Here is a 26214-nt window from a genome sequence, read left to right on the forward strand (position 1 = left end):
TTGGGATGGAGCCTGAGGTGAATGAGGTACCTGCCCATAGTGGGCTCACAATATTTTCTCCTTTTACCATCCTCCCTTCCATACCCACACTTACAACCCAGTGTCAGATTAATCCTTTGGCCAGGTTAATCCTCCTTTGATATAATTTCTCTTTATTTAAAATCTGTCAATAGCTTTTCTAAATAAAATGTCCATATTCCTTAGTCTGACACTTAAGACTATCCAGTCTGATCCCAGCCTCTTAAATTCTTCTTAAAGAGAGTCTACTCAAATATGCCATCTTTCTGATCCTAATTATTATGGACTCTTAAATAAGGCAGTGACATAATGGATGTGGTCTTAAGGATAATTGATCTGGCAATACTGTTGAAGTATTTTGGGTGGATTTAAAGTACTGGAAGCATGGGTCACAGACAACTAGCCAATCTGATCACATGGACCACAGCCTTGTCTAACTCAGTGAAACTAAGCCATACTGTGTGGGGCCACCCAAGACAGACGGGTCATGGTGGAGAGGTCTGACAGAATGTGGTCCACTGGAGAAGAGAATGGCAAACCACTTCATTATTCTTGCCTTGAGAACCCCATGAACAGTATGAAAAGGCAAAATGATAAGACACTGAAAGATGAAGTCCGCAGGTCAGTAGGTGCCCAATATGCTACTGGAGATCAGTGGAGAAATAACTCCAGAAAGAATGAAGGGATGGAGCCAAAGCAAAAACAACACCCAGTTGTGGATGGGACTGGTGATAGAAGCAAGGTTTGATTCTGTAAAGACCAATATTGCATAGGAACCTGGAGTGTTAGGTCCATTAATCAAGGCAAATTGGAAGTGGTCAAAAAGGAGATGACAAGAGTGAACATCGACATTCTAGGAATCAGTGAACTAAGGTGGACTGGAATGGATGAATTTAACTCAGATGACCATTATATCTACTACTGTGGGCATGAATCTCTTAGAAGAAATGGAGTAGCCATTATGGTCAACAAAAGAGTCCAAAATGCAGTACTGAGATGCAATCTCAGAAACAACAGAATGATCTCTGTTTGTTTCCAAGGCAAACCATTCAATATCACAGTAATCCAAGTCTATGCCCCGATCAGTAATGCTGAAGAAGCTGAAGTTGAACAGTTCTATGAAGACCTACAAGACTTTCTAGAACTAACATCCCCAAAAGATGTCCTTTTTATTATAGGGGATTGGAATGCAAAAGTAGAAAGTCAAGAAACAGCTGGAGTAACAGGCAAATTTGGCCTTGGAGTACAGAATGAAGCAGGGCAAAGGCTAATAGAGTTCTGCCAAGAGAACGCACTGGTCATAACAAACACCCTCTTCCAACAACACAAGAGAAGACTCTACACATCTTCCAGCAACACAAGAGAAGACTCTACACATGGACATCACCAGATGGTCAACAACAAAATCAGATTGATTATATTCTTTGCAGCCAAAGATGGAGAAGCTCTATATACTCAGCAAAAATAAGACCAGGAGCTGACTGTGGCTCAGATCACGAACTCCTTATTGCCAAATTCAGACTGAAGTTGAAGAAAGTGAAGAAAACCACTAGACCATTCAGGTATGACCCAATCAAATCCCTTATGACTATACAGTAGAAGTGAGAAATAGAGTTAAGGGACTAGATCTGATAGACAGAGTACCTGATGAACTATGGACAGAGGTTCGTGACATTGTACAGGAGACAAGGATCAAGACCATCTCCAAGAAAAAGAAATGCAAAAAAGAGAATGGCTGTCTGAGGAGACCTTACAAATAGCTGTGAAAAGAAGCGAAAAGCAAAGGAGAAGAGGAAAGACATACCCATTTGAATGCAGAGTTCCAAAGAATAGCAAGGAGAGATAAGAAAGCCTTCCTCAGATCAATGCAAAGAAATAGAGGAAAACAATAGAATGGGAAGACTAGATATCTCTTCAAGAAAATTAGAGATATCAAGGGAACATTTTATGCAAAGATGGGCTCAATAAAGGACAGAAAGGGTATGGACCAAACAGAAGCAGAAGATATTAAGAAGAGGTGGCAAGAATACACAGAACAGTACAAAAAAGATCTTCACGACCCAGATAATCACGACGGTGTGCTCACTCACCTAGAGCCAGACATCCTGGAATGTAAAGTCAAGTGGGCCTTAGGAAGCGTCACTAGGAACAAAGCTACTGGAGGTGATGAAATTCCAGTTGAGCTATTTCAAATCATAAAAGATGATGCTGTGAAAGTGCTGCACTCAATATGCCAGCAAATTTGGAAAACTCAGCAGTGGCCACAGGACTGGAAAAGGTCGGTTTTCATTCCAATCCCAAAGAAAGGCAATGCCAAAGAATACTGAAACTGCTGCACAATTGCACTCATCTCACATGCTAGTAAAGTAATGCTTAAAATTCTCCAAGCCAGGCTTCAGCAATATGTGAACTGTGAACTTGCTGATGTTCAAGCTGGTTTTAGAAGATAGAGGAACCAGAGATCAAATTGCCAACATCCACTGGATCATTGAAAAAGCAAGAGAGTTCCAAAAAAATATCTATTTCTCCCTTATTGACTGTACCAAAGCCTTTGACTGTGTGGATCACAGTAAACTGTGGAAAATTCTGAGAGAGATGGGAGGAAATATCAGACCACCTGACCTGCCTCTTGAGAAACCTATATGCAGGTCAGGAAGCAACAGTTAGAACTAGACAAGGAACAACAGACTGGTTCCAAATAGGAAAAGGAGTCCATCAAGGCTATATATTGTCACCTTGCTTTATTTAACTTATATACAGAGTACATCATGAGAAACGCTGGGCTGGAGGAAGCACAAGCTGGAATCAAGATTGCCGGGAGAAATATCAGTAACCTCAGATATGCAGATGACACCACCCTTATGGCAGAAAGTGAAGAGGAACTAAAGAGCCTCTTGATGAAAGTGAAAGAGGAGAGTGAAAAGTTGGCTTAAAGCTCAACATTCAGAAAATGAAGATCATGGCATCACTTCGTGGCAAATAGATGGGTGAACAGTGGAAACAGTGTCAGACTTTATTTTTTTGGACTCCAAAATCACTGCAGATGGTGACTGCAGCCATGAAATTAAAAGACACTTACTCCTTGGAAGGAAAGTTATGACCAGCCTAGACAGCATATTAAAAAGCAGAGACATTACTTTGCCAACAGAAGTCCATCTAGTCAAAGCTATGGTTTTCCCAGTTGCCATGTATAGATGTGAGAGTGGAACCATAAAGAAAGCTCAGCACTGAAGAATTGATGCTTTTAAACTCTGGTGTTGGAGACAACTCTTGAGAGTACCTTGGACTGCAAGCAGATTCAACCAGTCCATCCTAAAGGAGATCAATCCTGTATATTCATTGGAAGGACTGTTGCTGAAATTGAAGCTCCAGTACTTTGGCCGCCTGATGGGAAGAACTGATTCATTGGAAAAGACCCTGATGCTGGGAAAGATTGAAGGCAGGAAGAGAAGGGGATGACAGAGAGTGAGATAGTTGGCTGGCATCACCAACTCGATGGACATGAATTTAAGCAAGCTCCAGGAATTGGTGATAGACAGGGAAGCCTGGCTTGCTGCAGTCCTTGGGGTCACAAAGAGTTGGATGTGTCTGACTGAACTGAGGGTAGAATTTAGGGAAAAATAAAGAAATCTTGTCATTTTGTAGTCTTTTATTGTTTGTAAGGTAGGTTTAAATATATTTTCTTATTAAACCTCACAACTCTCTGAGGAAGGTATTACTATTTTTATTTTAAGACCAATAAAAGGCTGAGGCTCACCTGTGGTGGCAGAACTAGCACGTTGACCCCAAGTGTCCTAACTTTAAGTGTCATACCTAGAGATTCCACACTCTCCAGTGTCTTTCTTCTGGCAAAAAACTAGTAGTATTGTGGGAAACTTTGACTTACTAGTTTCAGAATAAGTGCAATCTTCAGTTCTCCTAGCCTATAAAATGGTGGTTTATGTATTTTTCTTTTAGGAGTCTGTTAAAATCTCGTGCTTTCCCTCCAAACAAAATCTATTCCAGAGCTCCAAGAAAATGTAAAATAGCTAAATGGTATTTATTAATATCAACAATATAGTGTCAGACAAAAAGAATCCCTAAACTTAAGTGTTAAAAGAAATGTTATAAAATGTTCAGATCTGTGCATAAAGATTCAAAGGAAGCCTTAGCTCCATGTCTGCATAAATAGGTTTTAACCCTAAAAAAGTTATACCATTATTAGTTTTAGTGCAGCAGAAGTCTTCATGTGCTTCAAATTTGGTGATTAATACATGTGAGTGTTTAGATGTCATTTTAAACTGCAACTTTAAAAATAATTAGCAAGTTTAATAAACTATTTGCAGGACCATTGAACTACTTTTGTAATATATGGTTTGCAAACCATTGACCTGAGCAATAACTTTTCTCTTTCTGTTGAAGAGCTGTGTGGCACTTTTGTTGGATTGATATTTCTGTGGATTCATTAGGTGTGAGATCATTTATGATTGTGACCCATTAATGGTGAAGTGACCTGGTGATTGTGATTATTTTTTTTCATGGAGGAGAGAAAGGGAACTGAGTGTTCAGTGTGTGGTTTTATTGTATGGTTCATGAATGATGTTTTCTTTAGGGCTATTGTATTTGAGGAGGTGATTTAGGACTAAGTGGTGTGTATGTACACACCACTTAGTCCTAAATATTAGGACTGTACATATTTAAAAGGTTTGTGATAAATGTTGGAAAAAGCCCTAGCATGTAAAGTTGTGGCATAGGTAAGAAGACTGCAGTTCTTATAGCTCAAAAGTTTGACAGCACTAAATATAGTAACCTTGAGACTAGAGGAAATGCAGACAAGAACTCTTAAAATATTGTGAATAGTCATGATCAGTCCATACTTAAGAGGGATAAAAATTTATTGATATCCTTAAACCAGCATCGTGAATCCTCAGGTCCCATGCTGTCATTCTTCTCTGTCTCATTCATGAAGGATGTAGACTATCTCTCAGAGTCTTCTTCCTGTCACATCTGAGACTTTGCCTTGTAGTATTCACCTAGAATACTCAGCACTGCAGGTTTCAGGTGGCATTCAAACAAAACTTAATTATGAATCCTTGTAGCTGACATCTTCATATACCTTACATCTTGTCATTAGAAAGGAAATAAAGGCTATTCTAGGGAAGAGATTTCTACTTAAAAATGGTTGCTAAAACATTTCACTGCTGTTTCAGGATACTAGTCACAAGGAACTTTGAGACATAGTAGTAGTAGTCATTATAGAATAACATAATCATTAATTACTAAGTATTGGGCCTTCTACATAGGAACTTTTATGTTTTTTACATACATATTTTCATTTCAATCTTTGAGCAGTACTTGGAGATATAGACATTAGTAACTCTTTTTACCAAATGACAAAACTGAACCAGAAAGTTTCATAAGGTCTGTGGGAGCTGGAATTTTACTTGGAGCTCTTATCATTATATCATGGGGCCTCTCTAGTACAATACAGGAAACTGAAAAATTTAGGAACTTACTTTTACTTACAAAAGCAGGATATAAAGGTTGAATTCATAGGATAAAAGGGTAAATTAAGTGGTATTCTAACTTTTCAGTAGTTTCACAAAGTAGTAACTAGATTTAATTCTTTAGATTGAGGAAAAGAAGCAAAGAGAAGAAGCAGAGCGAGAGAGATTAAGAATTGCTGAAGAAAAAGAAGAAAAACGGCTTGCAGAACAGAGAGCTCGAATCCAGCAAGAGTATGAAGAGGAGCAGGAAAAGAAAAGGGAGAAAGAGGAGGAGGTGTGTTTTTTCCTACTCTCTTTTTCTGCTTAGTCTGAGAGTGAACTCCTTACTTTGACTTGAAAAGATACCTATTACTCACAAAGGAGAACAGTCTTGGAGTACATTTAGAAAATAGCAGATCATTATGCATTTGTTAGATGTTATTTTATAAAAATGAAATAACTAAATTAAGAAAAGAGATAAATGATGACTTTTTTTATAGCCAAAAAATAGTTTAGACTGACTAGCATGTTGTAATATTTTAGATGCCTAATATTTTATTATTAAGCAGACCAGTATGTCATCTATGGGCTTCCTTGATAACTCAGCAGTAAAGAATCTGCCTGCAGTGCAGGAGACACAGGTTTGATCCCTGGGTTGAGAAGATCCCCTGGAGGAGGAAATGGCAACCCACTCCAGTATTCTCACCTGGAAAATCCCATGGCCAGAGGAGCCTGGTGGGCTATAGTCCAAAAGGGTTGCAAAGAACTGGACACAACTGAGTGATATGAGGACATATCATCTATACCCTCCATTTTATCTCTTTATTTCACACAAATACGAATGAACTGAATGTGTGTATGGAGTGTGTATTTTTTCTTTATTTTAAAGCAAAGACTGAAAAACGAAGAGCTTATTCGGTTAGCTGAAGAAAGACGAAAAGAAGCAGAAAGAAAGAAGAAAGAAGAAGAAGAAAAACATAATCTACAACTTCAGCACTACTATGAAAGAGAAAACATGATTGGGGAAGATACAAAGGTAAGTTTCAGACAAAAATGTCTGTGGAACCCATTGTTTAACCCATTTTCCCTGTAAAAGTAGAGTGGTCAGCAAAAAGAGAGCAGAGGAGGTGCTTTTGTCTCTACTTTGTCATGGTGCTTTTCTGGGTGCAGTGCACTGAACTTCCTGTATTAGATGATGTCACTGTGCTTTGTGGTATTTTCCCTGCTGGGAACAGAGTAGTCTTGTTCCCATGGTCCATAGACCAGCACCCTACAAACTGTTCCTGATAAGATTGAAAGTGTTTGGAAACTTTCATAGCAATTTGTCATTGTAATTTAATGTCTGTTGAATCTGTTTAAAAAAAAGTTGGGTTTGGATTTTGTAACGTCTGTTAAAAGTTTTTATTAGCTAGTACAGTTGACCCTTGAACCAAGCCCAGGGGTTAATCCATGTGTGTAATTGATAATTGGCCCTCCATACTTACAGTTCCTACATGTCTGTGTAATCAGCCCACCACTGCCTGTAGTACTGCAGCATTTGATACAGAAAAATCTCTCTGTGGAAGTGGACCTGTGTGATTCAAACCTGCATTGTTCAAGGATCAACTGTAATTCATTCTTACTCTTTTATGCATCTGTCCATGATGGATTGGAAATTAAAAAAGAAACTTGTGGCTCACTGCAGATTGATTTGAAGTCCATGTTTCTGAGATGGGGGTTGATTCACCCTTAGATGCGTGAATCTAAGTTATTAGACAGGTGTTTTCTCTCTAGAAAATCAGTTGGCCCTTATGAAAATCCAGTTCATATCTTTGCTTATATTTCAGAGCTGTATTTAAAATTTAGTCATGTCCATCTGTTTTGCAACCCCATGGACTGTAGCCCACAGACTCGTCTGTCCATGGGATTTCCCAGGCAAGAATACTGGAGTGGGTTGCCATTTGCTTCTCCAGGGGATCTTCCTGGCGCACGAATTGAGCCCACATCTCCTGCGTTGGCAGGCAGATTCTTAACCACTGAGCCCATAGTATCACTAGGGACTTAATAAAAATTCATCTTCCTGGTCTCGTCTACAGTGTAGCTGATTTGTTGTTGTTCGGTCACTAAGTCATGTCCAACTCTTTGACCCCACGGACTGCAGCACACCAGGTTTCCCTCTTCTTCACTGTCTCCTGGAGTTTGCTCAAACTTATGTCTGTTGAGTCGGTGATGCCATCCAAGCATCTCATCCTCTGTCTGCCCCTTCTCTCCTGCCCTCAGTCTTTCTCAGCAGTATCTAACTAACCCATAGCGGTTTGGATGCAGTTGGCTTGTGAACCATACGTTGGAAAACACCATATCTTATAGGTTTAGCCCAATTTAATTTTTAAAATATTGTTTTCAGAAATTTAGATTTATGCAGACATTATTTCTTCTAAGTAGAGTTGACAAAAAGATTACTTGGAACAACAGACTGGTTCCAAATAGGAAAAGGAGTACGTCAAGGCTGTATATTGTCACCCTGCTTATTTAACTTATATGCAGAATACATCATGAGAAACGCTGGACTGGAAGAAACACAAGCTGGAATCAAGATTGCCGGGAGAAATATCAATAACCTCAGATATGCAGATGACACCATCCTTATTGCAGAAAGTGAAGAGGAACTAAAAAGCCTGTTGATGAAAGTGGAGAGTGAAAAAGTTGGCTTAAAGCTCAACATTCAGAAAATGAAGATCGTGGCATCTGGTCCCATCACTTCATGGGAAATAGATGGGGAAACAGTGGAAACAGTGTCAGACTTTATTTTTTTGGGCTCCAAAATCACTGCAGACAGTGACTGCAGCCATGAATTTAAAAGATGCTTACTCCTTGGAAGAAAAATTATGACCAACCTCGATAGCATATTGAAAAGCAGAGACATTACTTTGCCAACAAAGGTCCGTCTAGTCAAGGCTATGGTTTTTCCTGTGGTCATGTATGGATGTGAGAGTTGGACTGTGAAGAAGGCTGAGTGCTGAAGAATTGATGCTTTTGAACTGTGGTGTTGGAGAAGACTCTTGAGAGTCCCTTGGACTGCAAGGAGATCCAACCAGTCCATTCTAAAGGAGATCAGCCCCGGGATTTCTCTGGAAGGAATGATGGTAAAGCTGAAACTCCAGTATTTTGGCCACCTCATGCAAAGAGTTGACTCATTGGAAAAGACTCTGATGCTGGGAGGGATTGGAGGCAGGAGGAGAAGGGGACAATAGAGGATGAGATGGCTGGATGGCATCGCTGACTCGATGGACATGAGTCTGAGTGAACTCCGGGAGTTGGTGATGGACAGGGAGGCCTGGCGTGCTGCGATTCATGGGGTTGCAAAGAGTTGGACACGACTGAGCGACTGAACTGAACCTAACTGAGTGTGCTGCTCTGGTGTATTTATGGTGTGTTTTGGTACACTGTTCAATATATAATCTTCTGCAGATAACGTGAGCCATTTCTGACTGGGGCAAATATACTCTTTGAATTTCTCACCCCCAGGTTTTATGGTTATAGAAATAAGTATTCACAATTTGAATTTGCTGAAATGTTGTTTAAAGGGGAATCTATGAGTCAGATCTATATTTTTGTTCTATTTTCAGTGTTCCAGGAACATAAGGCTAACATCCTTCATTCTTAGGATATATAATTGGATATATATTTTCTCAGCCTTTTAAAATATATCAGTCAAGTGTCATATCACTCACATTTTTAATTGATAAAGTTTGTTTTTTAGAGCAGTGTTTGGTTTATAGCAGAATTGAATGGAAAGCAGAGAATATTTTATTGTAAAATTGATTATTTGAAAATCAAAGTTGTTTTTCACAGTTCTGGTTCTGCCACTTATTACACCTAAAAAAATGCTTCAGTTCAGTTCAGTAGCTCAGTCGTGTCCGACTCTCTGCGACCCCATGAATCGCAGAACGCCAGGCCTCCCTGTTCATCACCAACTCCTGGAGTTCACTCAGACTCACGTCCATCGAGTCAGCGATGCCATCCAGCCATCTCATCTTCTGTCGTCCCCTTCTCCTCCTGCCCCCAATCTCTCCCGGCATCAGAGTCTTTTCCAATGAGTCAACTCTTTGCATGAGGTGGCCAGAGTACTGGAGTTTCAGCTTTACCATCATTCCTTCCAAAGAACACCCAGGACTGATCTCCTTTAGAATGGACTGGTTGGATCTCCTTGCAGTCCAAGGGACTCTCAAGAGTCTTCTCCAACACCACAGTTCAAAAGCATCAATTCTTTGGCGCTCAGCTTTCTTCACAGTCCAACTATCACAGCCATACATGACTACTGCAAAAACCATAGCCTTGACTAGACGGACCTTTGTTGGCAAAGTAATGTCTCTGCTTTTTAATATGCTGTCTAGGTTGGTCATAACTTTCCTTCCAAGGAGTAAGCGTCTTTTAATTTCATGGCTGCAGTCACCATCTGCAGTGATTTTGGAGCCCAGAAAAATGAAGTCTGACACTGTTTCCACCATTTCCCCATCTATTTCCCATGAAGTGATGGGACCAGATACCATGATCTTCATTTTCTGAATGTTGAGCTTTAAGCCAACTTTTTCACCCTCCTCTTTCACTTTCGTCAAGAGGCTTTTTAGTTCCTCTTCACTTTCTGCCATAAGGGTGGTGTCATCTGTATATCTGAGGTTATTGATATTTCTCCCGGCAATCTTGATTCCAGCTTGTGCTTCTTCCAGCCCAGCGTTTCTCATGATGTACTCTGCATATAAGTTAAATAAGCAGGGTGACAATATACAGCCTTAACATACTCCTTTTCCTATTTGGAACCAGTCTGTTGTTCCATGTCCAGTTCTAACTGTTGTTTCCTGACCTGCATATAGGGATATGTAATTTTATGACTGTTTATAGTTTAATTGTGATATATCAGAAAGTTTTAGAGCAGCTTTGTTCTTTTTAATGCATTTTACCCTCAATTTTGAAATTATCATTGCTAGCTGTTATTTTTTAATATATGTAGGCCTAAAATATATTTGTCTACTCTTTTAGTTTTTACTTTTTTGTCTGCATTTTTAATTTTTAGTCTGTATATTTTAATTAGTTGAAATTTGTTTTTTATCCTAATCTGAGTTATAATCTTAATGAGACATTGAATCCATTTATGTTTATCATAGCCAACGTATTTGATCATATTAATTGAATTTCTGACTTTTTTGTTTGTTTTTGTTTCCTTGACAGTTAATTGTTTGTTATGTGGACTATGCTTTCTTTGCTTCATTCTTTGCAGTCCTTTAGAAGGTTTAATTTGTTGCTATACTTCTGCTTGTGGTCACCTAGAGTTTCTTTTTAAATATTGTCTCTCATATATTTCTAATTGTATTAGTCATTAGTGAAAGTAATATTTGATTTTGTACTATGCAGAATGAACAATTTAACATCCACCTTTAGAAATACACATTTATATTTTTACCCAGCCAATCATTATTGCGTTTTTTTGGGAGTATTTGTGTTTCCAGCATTTTGATTTTAATATGAAGTTGGGAGCTATTAGCTTTATTACACCATAATCTGAAACCCTGTTTTCTTCTCTCATGGAGATGCAGAGCTCTGCTCTGACCCTTGATGTTCCTGGTGACAAGGGAATCTAGATTTTAGAGACTGATTTGAGCTGCTTTATATCATTTTCCCAGAAAGGATTTTTGTTTCTTTTTTGTTTTATCCTATTTCTTTTTATTATTAAGACAGTTTTTTACTTTGGCTATATTTTTTTGTTTTTGCTACTTTCCCGATATCTGGTATGCTATTGCTTTACTTCAGTTTGTTGAATTTTTTAATCCTAATCTGATAGTCATATTCTTTAATAAGGATATGTAAATCCATTTGTTTATCCTAACCAATATACTTGATCTTACCTAGTTTATTTTCTGACTTCTTGGATAGATATGTTTTTTAATGGACGGTAGTTGATTTACAATATTAATATATTGGTTTTGAATGCACAACATAGTGATCTAATATTTTTATAGATTTTTTGGTAAATATTTTATTAAATTAAAGCAATAGTAGTCCAAACCTCTTTGGTGGTCTTGTTAACTATTAGGGTTGTGTGTGTTTGCATATGTGTATGTATACATGTATATGTGTGTGTATGCACACACAAACATGTTGCGGTATGTGTATATACACATAGACATATGTTGGGGAGTATGTGTGTATATGCATATATATATATATATATATATATTTCCCGCCCCTCTCCCCACATCAGCACTTGAGACAGCCTTCTCCTGTGGTTCCTGCTCTTCAGAATAAGATTGCAAGCAGACTCCAAAGACCTCCTTCAGTTGACAGCATTATAACTTCCTTTACTCAGGTATATGTTTTTTCTTTTGATTGTTCATCTAAGATTAAGGGGATTGAATGAGATTTTCTTATTCATCCTAATTAGCTAGATTACTTTTTTTCAGATCTGAAACATAGGTAATGTTTACATTAATTTGTCTGTTTCTTCAGTTGTAAATGGTAATACTTATAAATGATTAAACTTTGGTGCCCCGAAGTTTAAATTCTTTTGACAGCTCATAACCTTTTTCTTTGATAATATATCTACTAGCTAGTTGTAGTTACACTAATAAAGTCCCTTGTACTTTAGACTGAATTACAATTAAAAGACAGCCAGGAAAATGTTCCAGAAAGGGTTGATCCTTGAGTTGACTCTTGAAGAGTGAGTAGGAATTTGCCAAAAAGAGGATGAGAAAGAGCAACTTCCAGCACATGCAGAATCTTGGAGGGAACTGTAAGCCACGTGGCAGCATGGAGAATACATGGTTTGGTCTGGCCTGATAATGCCTGACCATGAGGTAGGGGAGGTGAAGGTTAGAACATATGCAGGGTGTTGTATGGAGTGCTAGGGGGCTTGACTTCATTCTATAGGATATCAGAGAGGCCAATTACTAGAATAGACAAAGGAATGTATTAGAATGTCTTCCTCAACCCCACCCTCTGTGGTTCTGATTTAGTAGGTCTGTGGTCATGTATGGTGTTCATGTAATGTTTTAAGTAGGAAAATGACACGGCTGTGGTTGTCTTGCATAATGTTCTCTCAGGCAGTGGTATGGAGATGCATCATGGAGGTGGAGCAAAACTGTAAAGTTAAGATGCTTTTGCAGAAGCCCAGATGTGATTTTGAGGACCTAAACAGTGGCAGTGACATTAAGAACTGAGAAAGGGTGACAACTTCAAGATGTTTGTGAAACACAGATAGTGGTATATTGAGTCTGTGTGGTGGGTCAGAGTCAATGACAACTTTATAGGGTAGGCAGTTGAAAATACAGGTCGTGGCCAAGGAAGGAGCTCTGCACCGGATTTGTAGTTTGCAAACTACTAACATTACTGTCTAAGTAGTATGATTGTCTCATGTGTGTTCAGGGGAAGTAGAGGGCTGAGGATCTAACGGTAGAGAATTATCATCACTTAGAACAAGGAAATAAAGTGTCAATGATAGTAGTTGCTACTGGCCAAGTAAAACAAGGGCTTAAAATGCCCATAGAATGCATTGCTGAGGGATCACTTGGTAGGAGCTGCAAAGGCAGTGGCTGCGAGGTGAGGAGTGAATGGGAATAAGGAAGCAGGTGCCATACTACTGCACATACTTTTTTTTTTTTTTAAAGAATGGCTGTGAAGGAAGGAGAGAATGGATGATAGATAGTGAGTGATGAAGGGTGAGGTTAGTTTTTTAAGCACAGCCTGATAGAAAGGTGGTAGAGAAAGAAGAGTCAGGGATGGAGGAGGTGGGGGTCCCCTGTCAGATACAGAGCACAGGTGAGTGTACTGTCTTTGGCTGGGGCAAGGCCGCTCCCATTGTAGTGGGAAGAAAAAACAGATGTAGGTAAGTTTATAGATAGATTGGTTGGGAATCTGGTTCCTCATCTGTTTTTTTTTTTTTTTAGTTCCTCTTTTAAAGCTTCTGAGTAGGGAAGACATATACTGACTTTATCTTTGTCGTGATTGTTAAACAGGACAGTTCCATGTCCATGGCACAATCTCCTCCGGTACCTGCCAGGAAAAACCAGCTTCGTGCAGAAGGTAGAGCTGACTATTAAACCTGTAATCTAGACTGTTTCCTTTTTTCTAACTTTTTATTGTTCTGAAAAATAAGAATCACAGAATATTGCAAAATAGTACAGAGAGGTGCTGTGCATCCTCCCCGTAGCTTCCCTCAGTGGTGCAATATCACAACCAGGAAATTGACATTGGCATGCTCTACGGACCTGTGTCTGGTTTCACTTAGACTAATTTATGTGTTTTTGTGTGTAGTTCTGTGCATTTTTATCATGTGTAAATCGTGTAACTACCACACAATCAAGGTTACAGAATTGTAACCTTGTGTATCATACACATCCTTCCTTTGTGTATCATCACAAAGGAACTCCATTTTGCTGCTCCTTAATAGGGGAAGGCAGTCTCTCCTTCCCCTCAGGAATGTTTCTAAATGTTTGAAATTCTTGTATTGTCAGAAGTGTGTTTATGGGTTAATGTTATTATTAATGCTTAATAATGTCCATACAATACATCTATATATAAAGCCTTAAAAATAACTTTCCATAAAAATATAACTGAGCATTTAGCTTTATAAGTCAGGTTGTGTTTAGTGTTTAACCTTTTATTCATGTACCTCTCTTATTTTTCACTTATTGATGGGAATTTTCAGAGGAGAAAAAAAATGTAATTATGGAATTATCAGAAATGAGAAAACAGCTTCGTAGTGAAGAGCGACGTCTGCAGGGGCGGTTACTACACATTGATAGTGACGACGACATTCATATAAGGCAAGTTCTGAATTCCATAGTTTTGTCTGTTCTTGTATTCTTTTCTGTCAGAATCAGGAATCAGAATCTGTCCAGCAATTTTACAGTTCTGGAACAGGATTAATTATCATAAACCCACATCTATTAGAATTTTGCAAGCTTGAAGAAGGTGTTTAGTGGATTATTGGTGAAATTGTAATGATTGAAAATAGCTCTCCACCCCCATCCCCCCAGAAGAAATAAGCTAAATAATTATAGTCTAGTGGAGGGACTCACTTACTCTAGTGGTAAAGAATTGGCCTGCTGATACAGGAGACGCAGGAGACATGGGTTCGATCCTTGGGTCAGGAAGATCCCCTGGAGGAGGAAATAGCAACCCACTCCAGTATTCTTGCCTGGGAAACCCATGCACAGAGGAGCCTGGCAGGCTGTGGTCTGTGGGGTCACAAAGAGTCAGACATGACTAAGCACATTTCACAAGCAACAAGCAAGGGAGGGACTCAGTACAACTAATACAAAATAATGTGTGATTTCTTTAGTCTATTTGTGTTTGTAGTATATGGTATATTTTCTTTCTTTTCTTTTTTTGGTACAAGAGCTCTTTCTTTTAGCTAATATGCTATTTAATTCACATTCTTGAATTTTATGTAGATAAAGTTGCCTTCATAAAATGTTTCATTACAGTTGTGAAATCTATTCACTGTGAAAATATGGGATATTTAATGAATATTGATTTAACCAAATATAAAATATTTAAGTTGAGCGTTTTAATTGTCCCTCTGTACTGCCAGTAATGTATTTATGGCAGTGGTGATGACAGTGGTCGTATTGATAGGAGGAAGAAAGAAAAAAAGAAAGAAGTAGGACTTTCTTACGGCAAACCAAGAGTCTTATCCCTAACCATGACATTTTTAATAGGATTAGACAGTGACAAATCAGTAGTGGGAACAGGCCGTTCTTCAAGCTCTGTCTTTAGGACAGATTGTCTTACTACAGAGAAATCACTGCATGAAAAATAATTGACTAGTTTAGGACTCAGATGGAGTCAGAAGTTGCTTCATAAGCTAATCTAGGTGATAAGGAATTCCAAGATAGGAAAGTGATAGTTGAAGAAGACATAGACTCAGTTCAGTTCAGTTCATTAGCTCAGTCGTGTCCGACTCTTTGCGACCTCATGAACTGCAGCACACCAGGCCTCCCTGTCCATCACCAACTGCTGGAGTCCACCCAAACCCATGTCCATTGAGTCGGTGATGCCATCCAACCATCTCATCCTCTGTCGTCCCCTTATCCTCCTGCCCTCAACCTTTCCCAGCATCAGGGTCTTTTCCAATGAGTTAGCTCTTTGGATCAGGTGGCCAAAGTATTGGAATTTCAGCTTCAACATCAGTCCTTCCAATGAACACCCAGGACTGATCTCCTTTAGGATGGACTGGTTGGATCTCCTTGCAGTCCAAGGGACTCTCAAGAGTCTTCTCCAACATCACAGTTCAAAAGCATCAACTCTTTGGTGCTCAGCTTCTTTATAGTCCAATTCTCATATCCATACATAGACATAGACTAGACAATTAATAAACAATCTCCTTACCTCCCCTTTTTGGTCTTAAAACATCAGGCATAGAAGCTTGGTCCTTGAAGGGAAAATAATAATAGGAGAAAACTTCAGAGATGGAATAACCAAAGACAGTTACTTTTTAAAACTGTTTTTAAAATATTTTCCTTCAACAGTGTATTGTTTCCTGAAATATTTATGTTCCAGCAAAATAGCTTACAGACTATCAAACACTTCTGATCGTTTTTGCCAAAAGGCCTCATAAGTTTTCTAAAGCAATATTCTTCAAACTGTAGGTTGCAGTCTTTTAGTAGCTTGTAAAATCAATGCAAGTGGGTAACTACCACATTTTCTTTGAAGAGTGTTTATCTTAAAAAAAAAAAAAAAAGTTTATTTTGGCATAATTTTAGATCACAGGAAAGTTGCAAACATAGTTTCTATAGACCCCTCACCCAGTTCTCCCTGTTGTTAACATCTTATATTCACAGGATGTTTGTCACAACTAAGAAGCTGACATTGGAATATTAACCACAATCTAAATCCCAGACTTTATGGATTTCTCCAGTTCTTCCATCAGTATCTTCTTTCTGTTCCAGGATTTAGTCAGTACAGGGCACCACACTGCATTCAGTTGTCATGTCTCCTAGTCTTCTCTGATCCAGGACAGTTTTTCAATCTTTCCTCGTATTTTTATGACTGTGACAGCCTAGGGAGATATTAGCTGGCTGTCCTAGAAAATGTCCCCCAGTCTACATTTGTCTGATGTTTTCTCATGATTAGGCCAGGGTTAAGGGGTTTTGGAAAGAATAACACAGGGTAGCCTTCTCATCACATTGTATCAGGGGGTACAAGATGTGCATATGATGGAACCACTAAGTTTAGCACACTCTGGGAATAAGCTTTATCTCCTGGAGAGGGTGTCATCTATGTATATTTAGAATTCTGTTAGAATTCTTCTATAAGAAAGAATGTTCCTTCTCCTCTCTTTGTTTAGTTATCCAACCATTTACTTATATCACTGTTGTTTCATGTACATTTATTTTGTACTTTTTTGTTATCATCCAGTGTTATTTGTGGTGTTGCTTACTTCCCTGGTGGCTCACACGGTAAAGCGTCTGCCTACAGTGTCTACACTGCGGGAGACCCGGGTTCAATCCCTGGGTCGGGAAGATCTCCTGGAGAAGGAAATGGCAACCCACTCCAGTACTCTTGCCTGGAAAATTCCATGGACGGTGGAACCTGGTGTTTTTTGAGCACTTTTTTACTCTGTTGCTGCAGGAGGCTCCAGGATCCTCTTGTGTATTCCTTGCCTCTGCCTTGGAATCAGCCATTTCTCTAAGGAGTCCTGGTTCCTCTTGGAGAACTGTGTCTATAAACCAGGCTCTTGGTGGACATAGCTAGATAATATACACATGTATATATACTAAGTCATAAACATCTGTTATTGTTGTGTCTATCAATTTGTATATTATCAATTTGTATATGCATTCAATTATACTGATATTTATGACTGTAGTCCAGGATATGGTAGGATTTTAATGTAGCATGTTAACCTGCATAATTATGCTTCACTTAGATTTTTGTTAGCATTCTCTAGGCGTGTTCTGGCTAAGTAAACAAGGTGAGGAAATGTCAAGATATAGACTGGCTAGGTAATGGAATGTTAACCCAAGGTGGTAATTTTCAACAAAGAATTCTTCTGTAGTCGGTCAACTACTTTGAAGTAATAGGTCAGTATTGGTTTTCTGTATTTACTTTCAAGATGTTATAAATGCCTTAACTGTTGCAACTTTCCATATTCCAGACATACATATTCAATTAAATGTAATGGATTATTGACATTTTATTTCTTTTCATTCATAAACTGAAGACTATATGTGCTCTTTTTTGGCAAAACATTATAAGAAAGAGAAACCAGACAGCTTTTCAGTTTTCTCACTTGCAAATCTTGCATAATAATTTCTACCCCATGAGATTCTAGTGAAGAATAAATAGATATATTTATTGGAAAGTACCTTGTAAATTCTGTATGCTAACTTAAGTTAATATATGTTAGAATTGCCATCATTTAGCAAGAATTGGTTAAATATATTTTACTTCGGTGTAGTTTTCACTGTGTATTGTGATCAGAGACATCTTAGTGTTGGTTCTTTATTCCAGTTTTATAAATAGTTTCACAAAAAGAATCTCTTATTAATTAATTCATCATATTATTGAGTTCCTCATATATGTTAGGCACAGATGATGCAGTCAAACGTATAGTAAGTAGCAGAGCTGGTCTTTGAATCTTGATTTCTTTAACCAAAGACTACTGTTTCTACTACATGAACATTTTTAAGGTAAAGCTAATTCGTTCTATTCTTCCAATAAGATACTTTGCTTCCGAGCATTTTGAAAGATTACAGTGACCTTGTAAATTACCTGTTTTAATACAGGGAATTGAAATAACAGCTATTAGAATCAATTTTTATAATATACTGTAGTGAAAGATGCCAGATTTCTTGTATAGGGAGTTAAATGTCAACTCAGATTTTCTTCTCATAAAAACGCCTTTATCATAATGTGTTATTATCTATAGGAAAAGAGAAAGTTCCATGGATGTATTTGATATGGCCAGACATCGATTACAAGCTCCTGTCAGAAGACCGTCACCTAAGAGCTTAGACTCTGCTTCTTCTCAGAATATTCATGACTTTAAGGAGCTGAAAGATAGAGGTAAGAATGCTGCTATTTTAAAGGTAGAGCCAGAGTGTTCTACCCATATTCAAGGGTCTTTAAAGATATTTGTATCCTTTTTCTCAAGTAAAGTTTCATTTATGGTATCTATTTTAAGTGATAATGAATAAAACTTCTGTATTACTCTAGTTCTTCAGTTTACCAGTCTGGTGGGGATAGAGCTTTGGTGTAGTTATTTTCTTTTGCAGGGCATACAGCTCTTAAAGCCACAGGAGTGGATTAGATCAGTGACATAGTGTGAAGAGTGGCACCTGGCATTTACTGGAGGATGGACAGCAAGATGAGCTTGGGAAAGAGATGAAGAAAAAGTCAGTGATTGGAGGAAAAGCAGGAGAATGTCAGTTCTGAAACTGAGGGAACAGAGTCTGCCAGGGAGGAGGGTTGTGTAAAGTGAATATTGGAAGGTGTCAGTCACATCAGAGGTCAGCGGTGACCTCAAATAGACCTTTTTTGGTGGAATTATTGGATCAGAAGCCAATTACCTTTGGAATGAGGATTGAATAATTAGGAAGCATGGTGTTGGAGGCAATAAGCATAAGAACCCTTGGAAGAAGCATGGCTTGGAAGGGGGGATCACAGGGTCTGGAACTGGAGGAACTTGTTAGGATACTGATGTGAAAGCTGTTAGAGAATTCAGAGGCTTATAGTATAGAGCAGGGAGGGAATAACCGCTGAAGAGAGCAGAGTGCCTGAGCAGCGGAGGAAATGAAGGATTGTTGAAGGGAGTAAGGAGGAGGAGAGAAAGCTAATTAGGGAAGTTGGCTTGCCAGGGTAACAAAGGCCTGGGAGACTGAAAATGTGTAGGGGAACCAGAATGTGTTATATGTGATTTTTATTCAGAAGCACTCTCAGAGCAGCCTTGGGAGCAGAGGAGGCAGGCTGTTGGATGGTGGTCATATGACCTATACCAGATGAGTTTACTTCTGTTTCTCATTTTAAAAGTAGTATCTATTTTAGAAGTTTTGAAAATTTAGGAAGAGAAGGAAACATCTCTTTACTCAAATCACCTAAATATAAAAATAGTTGATATTTGGTATATTTACTAGTCTTTCTGAGCTTAATTAAAATGAAAAAGATAAAAGCTAGATGTAATTGTGTTATTCAGTTTTATTTTCCACTTAGATATACATGTCATCAATTACATATATCATAGTTTTTATGCTATGATTTATTGATTACTTATTATATGCCAGGCGTTCTATTAATCCAGTAGGTCTTAGAATTTCATCAGGGGACATTTTGAGGTCAAAACTATTTTTATTATAAACTAAGACATTATTTGTCCTTTCAATTTTTATTCTTTGAGAAGTTATATGGCATGTGATAACTTCATTGCTCTGAAGCTGATAGAATGTGTTTTTGTATTTTCATGTTTTCAAAGTTTCTTAGTTTTAATTTCTAATGTGATGTGTGGGACAGTGGTGAATAAAAGCTTTTTGGGGGTCCTTAACTTTTAAGAAGGTAGGTCTTCAAAACAAAAAGGTTTAAACCATAAAATTGGGGAATTCATTTCCCTGTTATTACAAGTAGTCCTCATTCGTCATATGACTTAGTTGTTAATGTCTCTTGTTTTTACGGAGAGGAAACAGTCTGGAAGTGGGGAAGTCAGGTGAAGCCAAGTCCATGTGTCCAGAGCCTCTTCTGTTAACTTTGCTTTTAGTCATTTTCTACTCTTAGATATTCAGCATGTTCCCGTTTTCCACTGTTGTTATGGAATAAGGTCTGGCTGGCTGCTTGTTGCTTAAAAAAGTCAATGCTTGTAAAAGTTGGTAGGAAGGAAAGTTGTTTTCGATCAGAATGCTGACAGTGTAGGGAGATGGTAGACTCATTGTCCCCCTCAAAACCATCTCCGAAGATTCTGATGGACCATGAAAGTTCTTAAGTGGAAGAAGGGAAGTAATCTCAGTTAATCAGTGAAATGGGGGTCAGAGTCTTCGCTGTCCCCCAATCTGTGCAGGCTTGTGGACTCCTCCTGATCTTTCTTTAGGTGCTCTCTGATTCACACGGTTTGTTTAGGAGATTACTGAAAGGGAAGCTAGGAAAGAGATATGGTCATCTGTTAATCACCTGTTCCTCATTTCTACATATGGAAAGAGTCAACAAATTAGGCAGGGTATTGCGTGATCAAAAGATTTGAAAGGTGTGCTAGGGCTTGAGGTAAGTAGAACTTGGGGTGCCTGGTTTAAGGTTAGTGACAAGACAAAGGGACCACCTGCAGAGAATTCTTTCCTGCCAAAAGCTGCTTACAAACCCCTACTTGTCAGAACATCTTTCCATTTCTGTGGGATCACATGTGAAGGTCCCTTTTCTGTAACTTCATGCTGACACAGGATGCTGTATTAGAGATGTTGACATGCTCTGTAGCATCTCTCTGCTGGCAGTCGTAGTTGTCCATTTACATATATGGGCAGAACAAGCTACAACTACTTTGATGCCCACGAAGATATCGATTAGTATGAGCAAAAGCGTTAATCCCATTCTCTTGAGGCCAGTTCTTGGAATTGTCCTAGCCATAAATTCAGTACTGCTCAAAATGGAGCAGTTTATGTTGTGGTTGCAGAACAGTCATCATGCACTTTCCCTCTGGTGAGAATTAAAAGTATCTGTAGAACAACTCAGGAATTGCAGCAGACACAAATCTGGAACTTTGTTGTCCTAATCATTAGCTGCTTGAACCTGCTTTTTGGTGACTCATGGAGGCCTGGGAGATTTCAGCCTTTCTATAAAAGGGGATGGAGGTTGGGGCACAGGATTCTGCTTGATTCTACTATGGGTCAAAAGACTTTTTAAATGTGTGAATTATATCTTTATTCTCAAGATTTAAAAATTAAGGTTTAACATGTTCATTCTGATCAGTGATGTTCTTGAACTTGTGCCATAGGTGAATTCTTAGACTGTCATTTCCTCCAGAAATGACATCCCTCTTAAAGCTCCAGCCAGCCTATATTTGGCTGGAGCCTGTAAAATTGTTTTTGTTTTTTGGCATGATATTTACACATATTAATTGGCCAATAACATTATGTTTTCGTTTTTCCAGTACATTTGAGGGCTCAGCTGTGATTCAGTGTCTGGTAGCTGCCAGAGTCACAGCCATCTGACTGACTGATGGCTTGTATGCTCCTGCACATGGCTGCAGGCTCTGGGTAGTGTCTTGGGGAAGTGGGGAGTTGGGATGGAGTATGTGGCAGTAAGATGCTGCTTGTTCTGGGGCTCCCTTATAATGTTGAGTTTGTGAAAACGTATTTATTTAAAGAATATTAATTTCATGTTCATTAGTTGTATGATGATGTGCTTTGACTTTGCTGATGTCTCATTATTTATATTGTTTCTTGATTTTGAATTTAGGTTATTCATATGTTATCTATAGTGAAGTTTTATAAAATCTCATTTGGAAACAAGATTTAACTTGGTTATATAACTTATTTTTGTACCAGATTCAGAAACGCGAGCTGATCTGAAATCTATGTACCCAGATGATCCAAGAGATAATGACACCTTGGAGATAGAACAACAAGCCTTGCTAAGAGAGCAGCAGAAGAGACTGAATAAACTAAAAATGCAGGAAGGTGCTAAAGGCAAAAAATAATCATTGCTATTTCAGATCACTTCAGTGGGTTGTTTTTCTGTCGGCTTTCTTTCTCCATCTCTAATATTGATTTCAGTCCAAGGCAAGCTGCCTCCACTGGCAGCCCCGTGCTCACATGCCCCTTTGGTCTGTAGTCCCAGAAAAGAGTAAGTTCCAGAGAGGGCTCTGATTGGCTGTCCATGCATGAGAGGAGTCCATCCATTCACTGTAGCCAGAAGGGTTGAGTTCCTTGATGAGGCCAGGAGACATCTGAACCAGGGGAAAGAATGCCTGGCATACACACCAGTGTCCTGGGGGACATTTCTACCGTGTGTGTCTGTGGGTTTTGATAGAGCATAAAATCTTTATGAATAAGCTCCATACTGGGCTATAAGTATGCTGCTGCTAAGTCACTTCAGTTGTGTCTGACTCTGTGCAGCCCACCAGGCTCCCCCGTCCCTGGGATTCTCCAGGCAAGAACACTGGAGTGGGTTGCCATTTTCTTCTCCAATGCATGAAAGTGAAAAGTGAAAGTGAAGTCGCTCAGTCGTGTCCGACTCTATGCAACCCCATAGACAGCAGCCTACCAGGCTCCTCTGTCCATGGGATTTTCCAGGCAAGAGTACTGGAGTGGGGTGCCATTGCCTTCTCTGGGGCTATAAGTATATCTCTGTGTAATTAGCTAATCAGCAGATAACTTACTGAGTGCCTACTATGAGCGTAGGTACTGCCCATATCCAGGGAATATGGGGATGAATGAAATACGCTGCTGCTCTCAAGGAATTTATACTCTATTGGAAGAGTTAGATGCTAAGTAAGTGTGAGTGTGATGAGTGTTGCAAAGGAGAAATCTAGGGTCCCTTGGGAGTGTGTAACTGGAGGTGGGGTGGGCAGCCACGGGGTGGAGTGGAGCTAGTGGCCTCAGAACATCGATGGGTCCTGCATGACCCGCGCAATATCTCACCAGTTTTGCCTGCCTTCAGGCCATGGAGTGCAGCCATGGAAAATGAGTCATAAAATACAACAGTTAAGCAACAAGAATAGAAGGAGACAGTCCTACCAGTTATTTTTAGGAAAATTAAAAACCCTACTTAGCAGGCTTGTCTGACCAGCAGAATCTGAGGAGCCTGTTTTGACCACATGAGAGGATCACAGGAGTAAGTTGTGTACCATGTCAGGCCCAGATCACAGGGCAAGACTTCAGCGGAGGGGATAGGGCACGTCCTCCCTCCATCTGTACAGAATTTTTAACAGTGGAGTTATTGATCACCCTCCGATAAAAGAGTAACCCAAAGATAAATAGTAGGCATTTCATCAGGAGAGAAGCAATTGCAGTCTTCAATCGTTACACCCATTTTGGTGGAACTTTCCCTTAGGTGACCTAGCTGATGATCTGATCTGGTGTGATATTGGCAACTCGGGGACTGCTTATGGGCTAATCTCAACCTATGTGGATATAGGTCCATTTTGGCATGGAGGGTATACACCCTCTGTGGCAACCACCCCAGTTTCTACCAAACACTGTGATGACTGAATTCATAAGAATATGATTGAATTCACAACAATCAAAAACATAGCTATAAAGGAATACAGGCTACCAATAGTAGTGTATTTATTCCCAAAGGCAATAGCTAAAAGGCTAAAATGCGCTATTCCGAGGAACACATCGAACCCTGGTCATATCAGAGAGGCCTTTGGGATAGCTGATCCAAAATTCTTCACCCCTGAAACCAGGCGCTTGGAGTTGAATTCATTTCCTTCAATTCCACATAAGGGAGTTGTTTAACTCTTCTCAACAATTTTCTACACAGATTGCAGAAATACGAGAAGAGATGGTTATGTTTCTATAGGCATCAGTTTTAAATTCACAGTGATTTTACTTTTTTTATTTATTAAATGTGAATGGAAGAATTTTATGCAGCTGGAATGAATTGGATGCTGAGTTATATTTATTGATAAACAAGTAGTATCTTTGAAATATTCTGAAATGTGATCATTGAAAAGTAATTTCCAGTAAGGAATTAATTACAAAAGATGCTCTAAAATTTACTTGTAAAGTATTTTCTAACCTTTTATCTCATTTTTACCCCTCATTGACTACAGTTGACTTGGATGCTGTCCCAAGCACTAAAGTACGGGACCACAGAATGGTAAGAAAACAGTTATAATTTTTCAAGCTAGTTTTTGAGTGATAGAAGATTTTAGGAACATGGTAAGGGAGTATTCCAATTTTGAATTCTTCAGAAATACTGAGTTAAGAAAGAATTTAAATCTTGTCCTATCAGTGTTATGGGTAGCCAAAGTCTAATATGTAGAGAAAGCATAGTGTAATGAATAGGACTGACCAAGAATAGGACTCTAGGGCTAGGCTGTTCAAGTTAGTATGTTGTTAGCTGTGTGACTTTAGGCAAGGTACTTAATGTTTTATTTAATCTTTTTTTGCCTCAGTTTCCTAGTCTGTAAAATGGGATGATAGTACTTATCTCTGAGGGTGGCTGTAAGATTAAAATCAACCAATATCTGCAAGCACATAAGGATAGGCCTATAAATGTTTAGTATTAACTGGATAAAAAAATGGCTCAAAGGCTATTGTGAGGATTAAATGAGATAAAACATTAAAAACCCTATGGGCCTGTCCCATAATGAATGCGATCAGTTTTAGTGCAGTCAGTAGTGGTGGGAGTAAGAGTCTGTAATTCATGCAGTGGTGAGACCTGTAAAGGGCATAACTTATCCTAAGAAAGGGACATCTGTGTGAAGACTAAAGAGGGAGGGGACCAGCCATTTTAGTTCAGCAGATATTTGTGGAATACTTACTGTAGACCAGATAATATTGTATGTGCCTGTGGGCACAGGAGTGAACAAAAATCTTTGCCCTCAGAGGGATTACTTTCACTCAGTTGTGTCCAACTCTTTGCGACTCCGTGGACTGTACTGTCCATGGAATTCTCCAGGTCAGAATACTGGAGTGAGTAGCTTTTTCTTTCTCCAGGGGATATTCCCAAGCTAGGGATTGAACCCAGGTCTCCTGCATTGCAGGCAGATTCTTTACCAGATGAGCCACAAGAGAAGCCAAGAAACAAGGAGAAATTATAAAATATTTAGTTGGTAGGTCTAAGATGCCCACCAGACAGACAGTTGGGAGGTGGCAAATAGATGGCTAAGAGGAAAAGTTTGGGGGAAGATTGAGGTTGGAAATAAATTTAATCTTCCCCACACTAATAACACAGGTAATATTATCTCCATTTTCAGATTTTAAAAATAAGGCTCAGCTAGAGTATGAAACAGGCTGAACAGTATGAAAAGGCAAAATGATAGGATACTGAAAGAGGAACTCCCCAGGCCAGTAGGTGCCCAGTATGCTACTGGATATCAGTGGAGAAAAAGCTCCAGAAAGAAAGAAGGGATGGAGCCAAAGCAAAAACAATACCCAGCTGTGGATGTGACTGGTGATAGAAGCAAGGTCTGATGCTTTAAAGAGCAGTATTGCATAGGAACCTGGAATGTCAGGTCCATGAATCAAGGCAAATTGGAAGTGGTCAAACAAGAGATGGCAAGAGTGAATGTCGACATTCTAGGAATCAGTGAACTAAAATGGATTGGAATGGGTGAATTTAACTCAGATGACCATTATATCTACTACTGTGGGCAGGAATCCCTCAGAAGAAATGGAGTAGCCATCATGGTCAACAAAAGAGTCTGAAATGCAGTACTTGGATGCAATCTCAAAAATGACAGAATGATCTCTGTTCATTTCCAAGGCAAACCATTCAATACCACAGTAATCCAAGTCTATGCCCCAACCAGTAATGCTGAAGAAGCTGAAGTTGAATAGTTCTATGAAGACCTACAAGACCTTTTAGAACTAACACCCAAAAAAGATGTCCTTTTCATTATAGGGGACTGGAATGCAAAAGTAGGAAGTCAAGAAGCACCTGAAGTAACAGGTAGATTTGGCCTTGGATACGGAATGAAGCAGGGCAAAGACTAATAGAGTTTTGCCAAGAAAATGCACTGGTCATAACAAACACCCTCTTCCAACAACACAAGAGAAGACTCGACACATGGACATCACCAGATGGTCAACACCGAAATCAGATTGAT

At 39.0% G+C, this 26214-nt stretch overlaps 1 protein-coding gene across 18 annotated transcripts in view; it reads left to right on the forward strand.

The window, feature by feature from the left end:
- Positions 1-26214, forward strand: part of CSPP1 (centrosome and spindle pole associated protein 1) — a 113816-nt gene that overhangs the window by 76029 nt on the left and 11573 nt on the right. For 17 of the 18 annotated variants that reach the window (XM_059893270.1, XM_025001590.2, XM_059893268.1 and 14 more), the window contains 8 exons: positions 5629-5778; positions 6373-6519; positions 11719-11823; positions 13469-13535; positions 14161-14278; positions 18388-18524; positions 21980-22111; positions 24214-24260. In XM_059893270.1, the coding sequence (XP_059749253.1) occupies positions 5629-5778; positions 6373-6519; positions 11719-11823; positions 13469-13535; positions 14161-14278; positions 18388-18524; positions 21980-22111; positions 24214-24260 (903 nt within the window). The remainder of the gene's footprint in view (positions 1-5628; positions 5779-6372; positions 6520-11718; positions 11824-13468; positions 13536-14160; positions 14279-18387; positions 18525-21979; positions 22112-24213; positions 24261-26214) is intronic. The other variant, XM_010812038.4, reaches the window with a different exon arrangement.

Source organism: Bos taurus, chromosome 14, assembly GCF_002263795.3.
Source record: "Bos taurus isolate L1 Dominette 01449 registration number 42190680 breed Hereford chromosome 14, ARS-UCD2.0, whole genome shotgun sequence".
NCBI lineage: Eukaryota > Metazoa > Chordata > Mammalia > Artiodactyla > Bovidae > Bos > Bos taurus.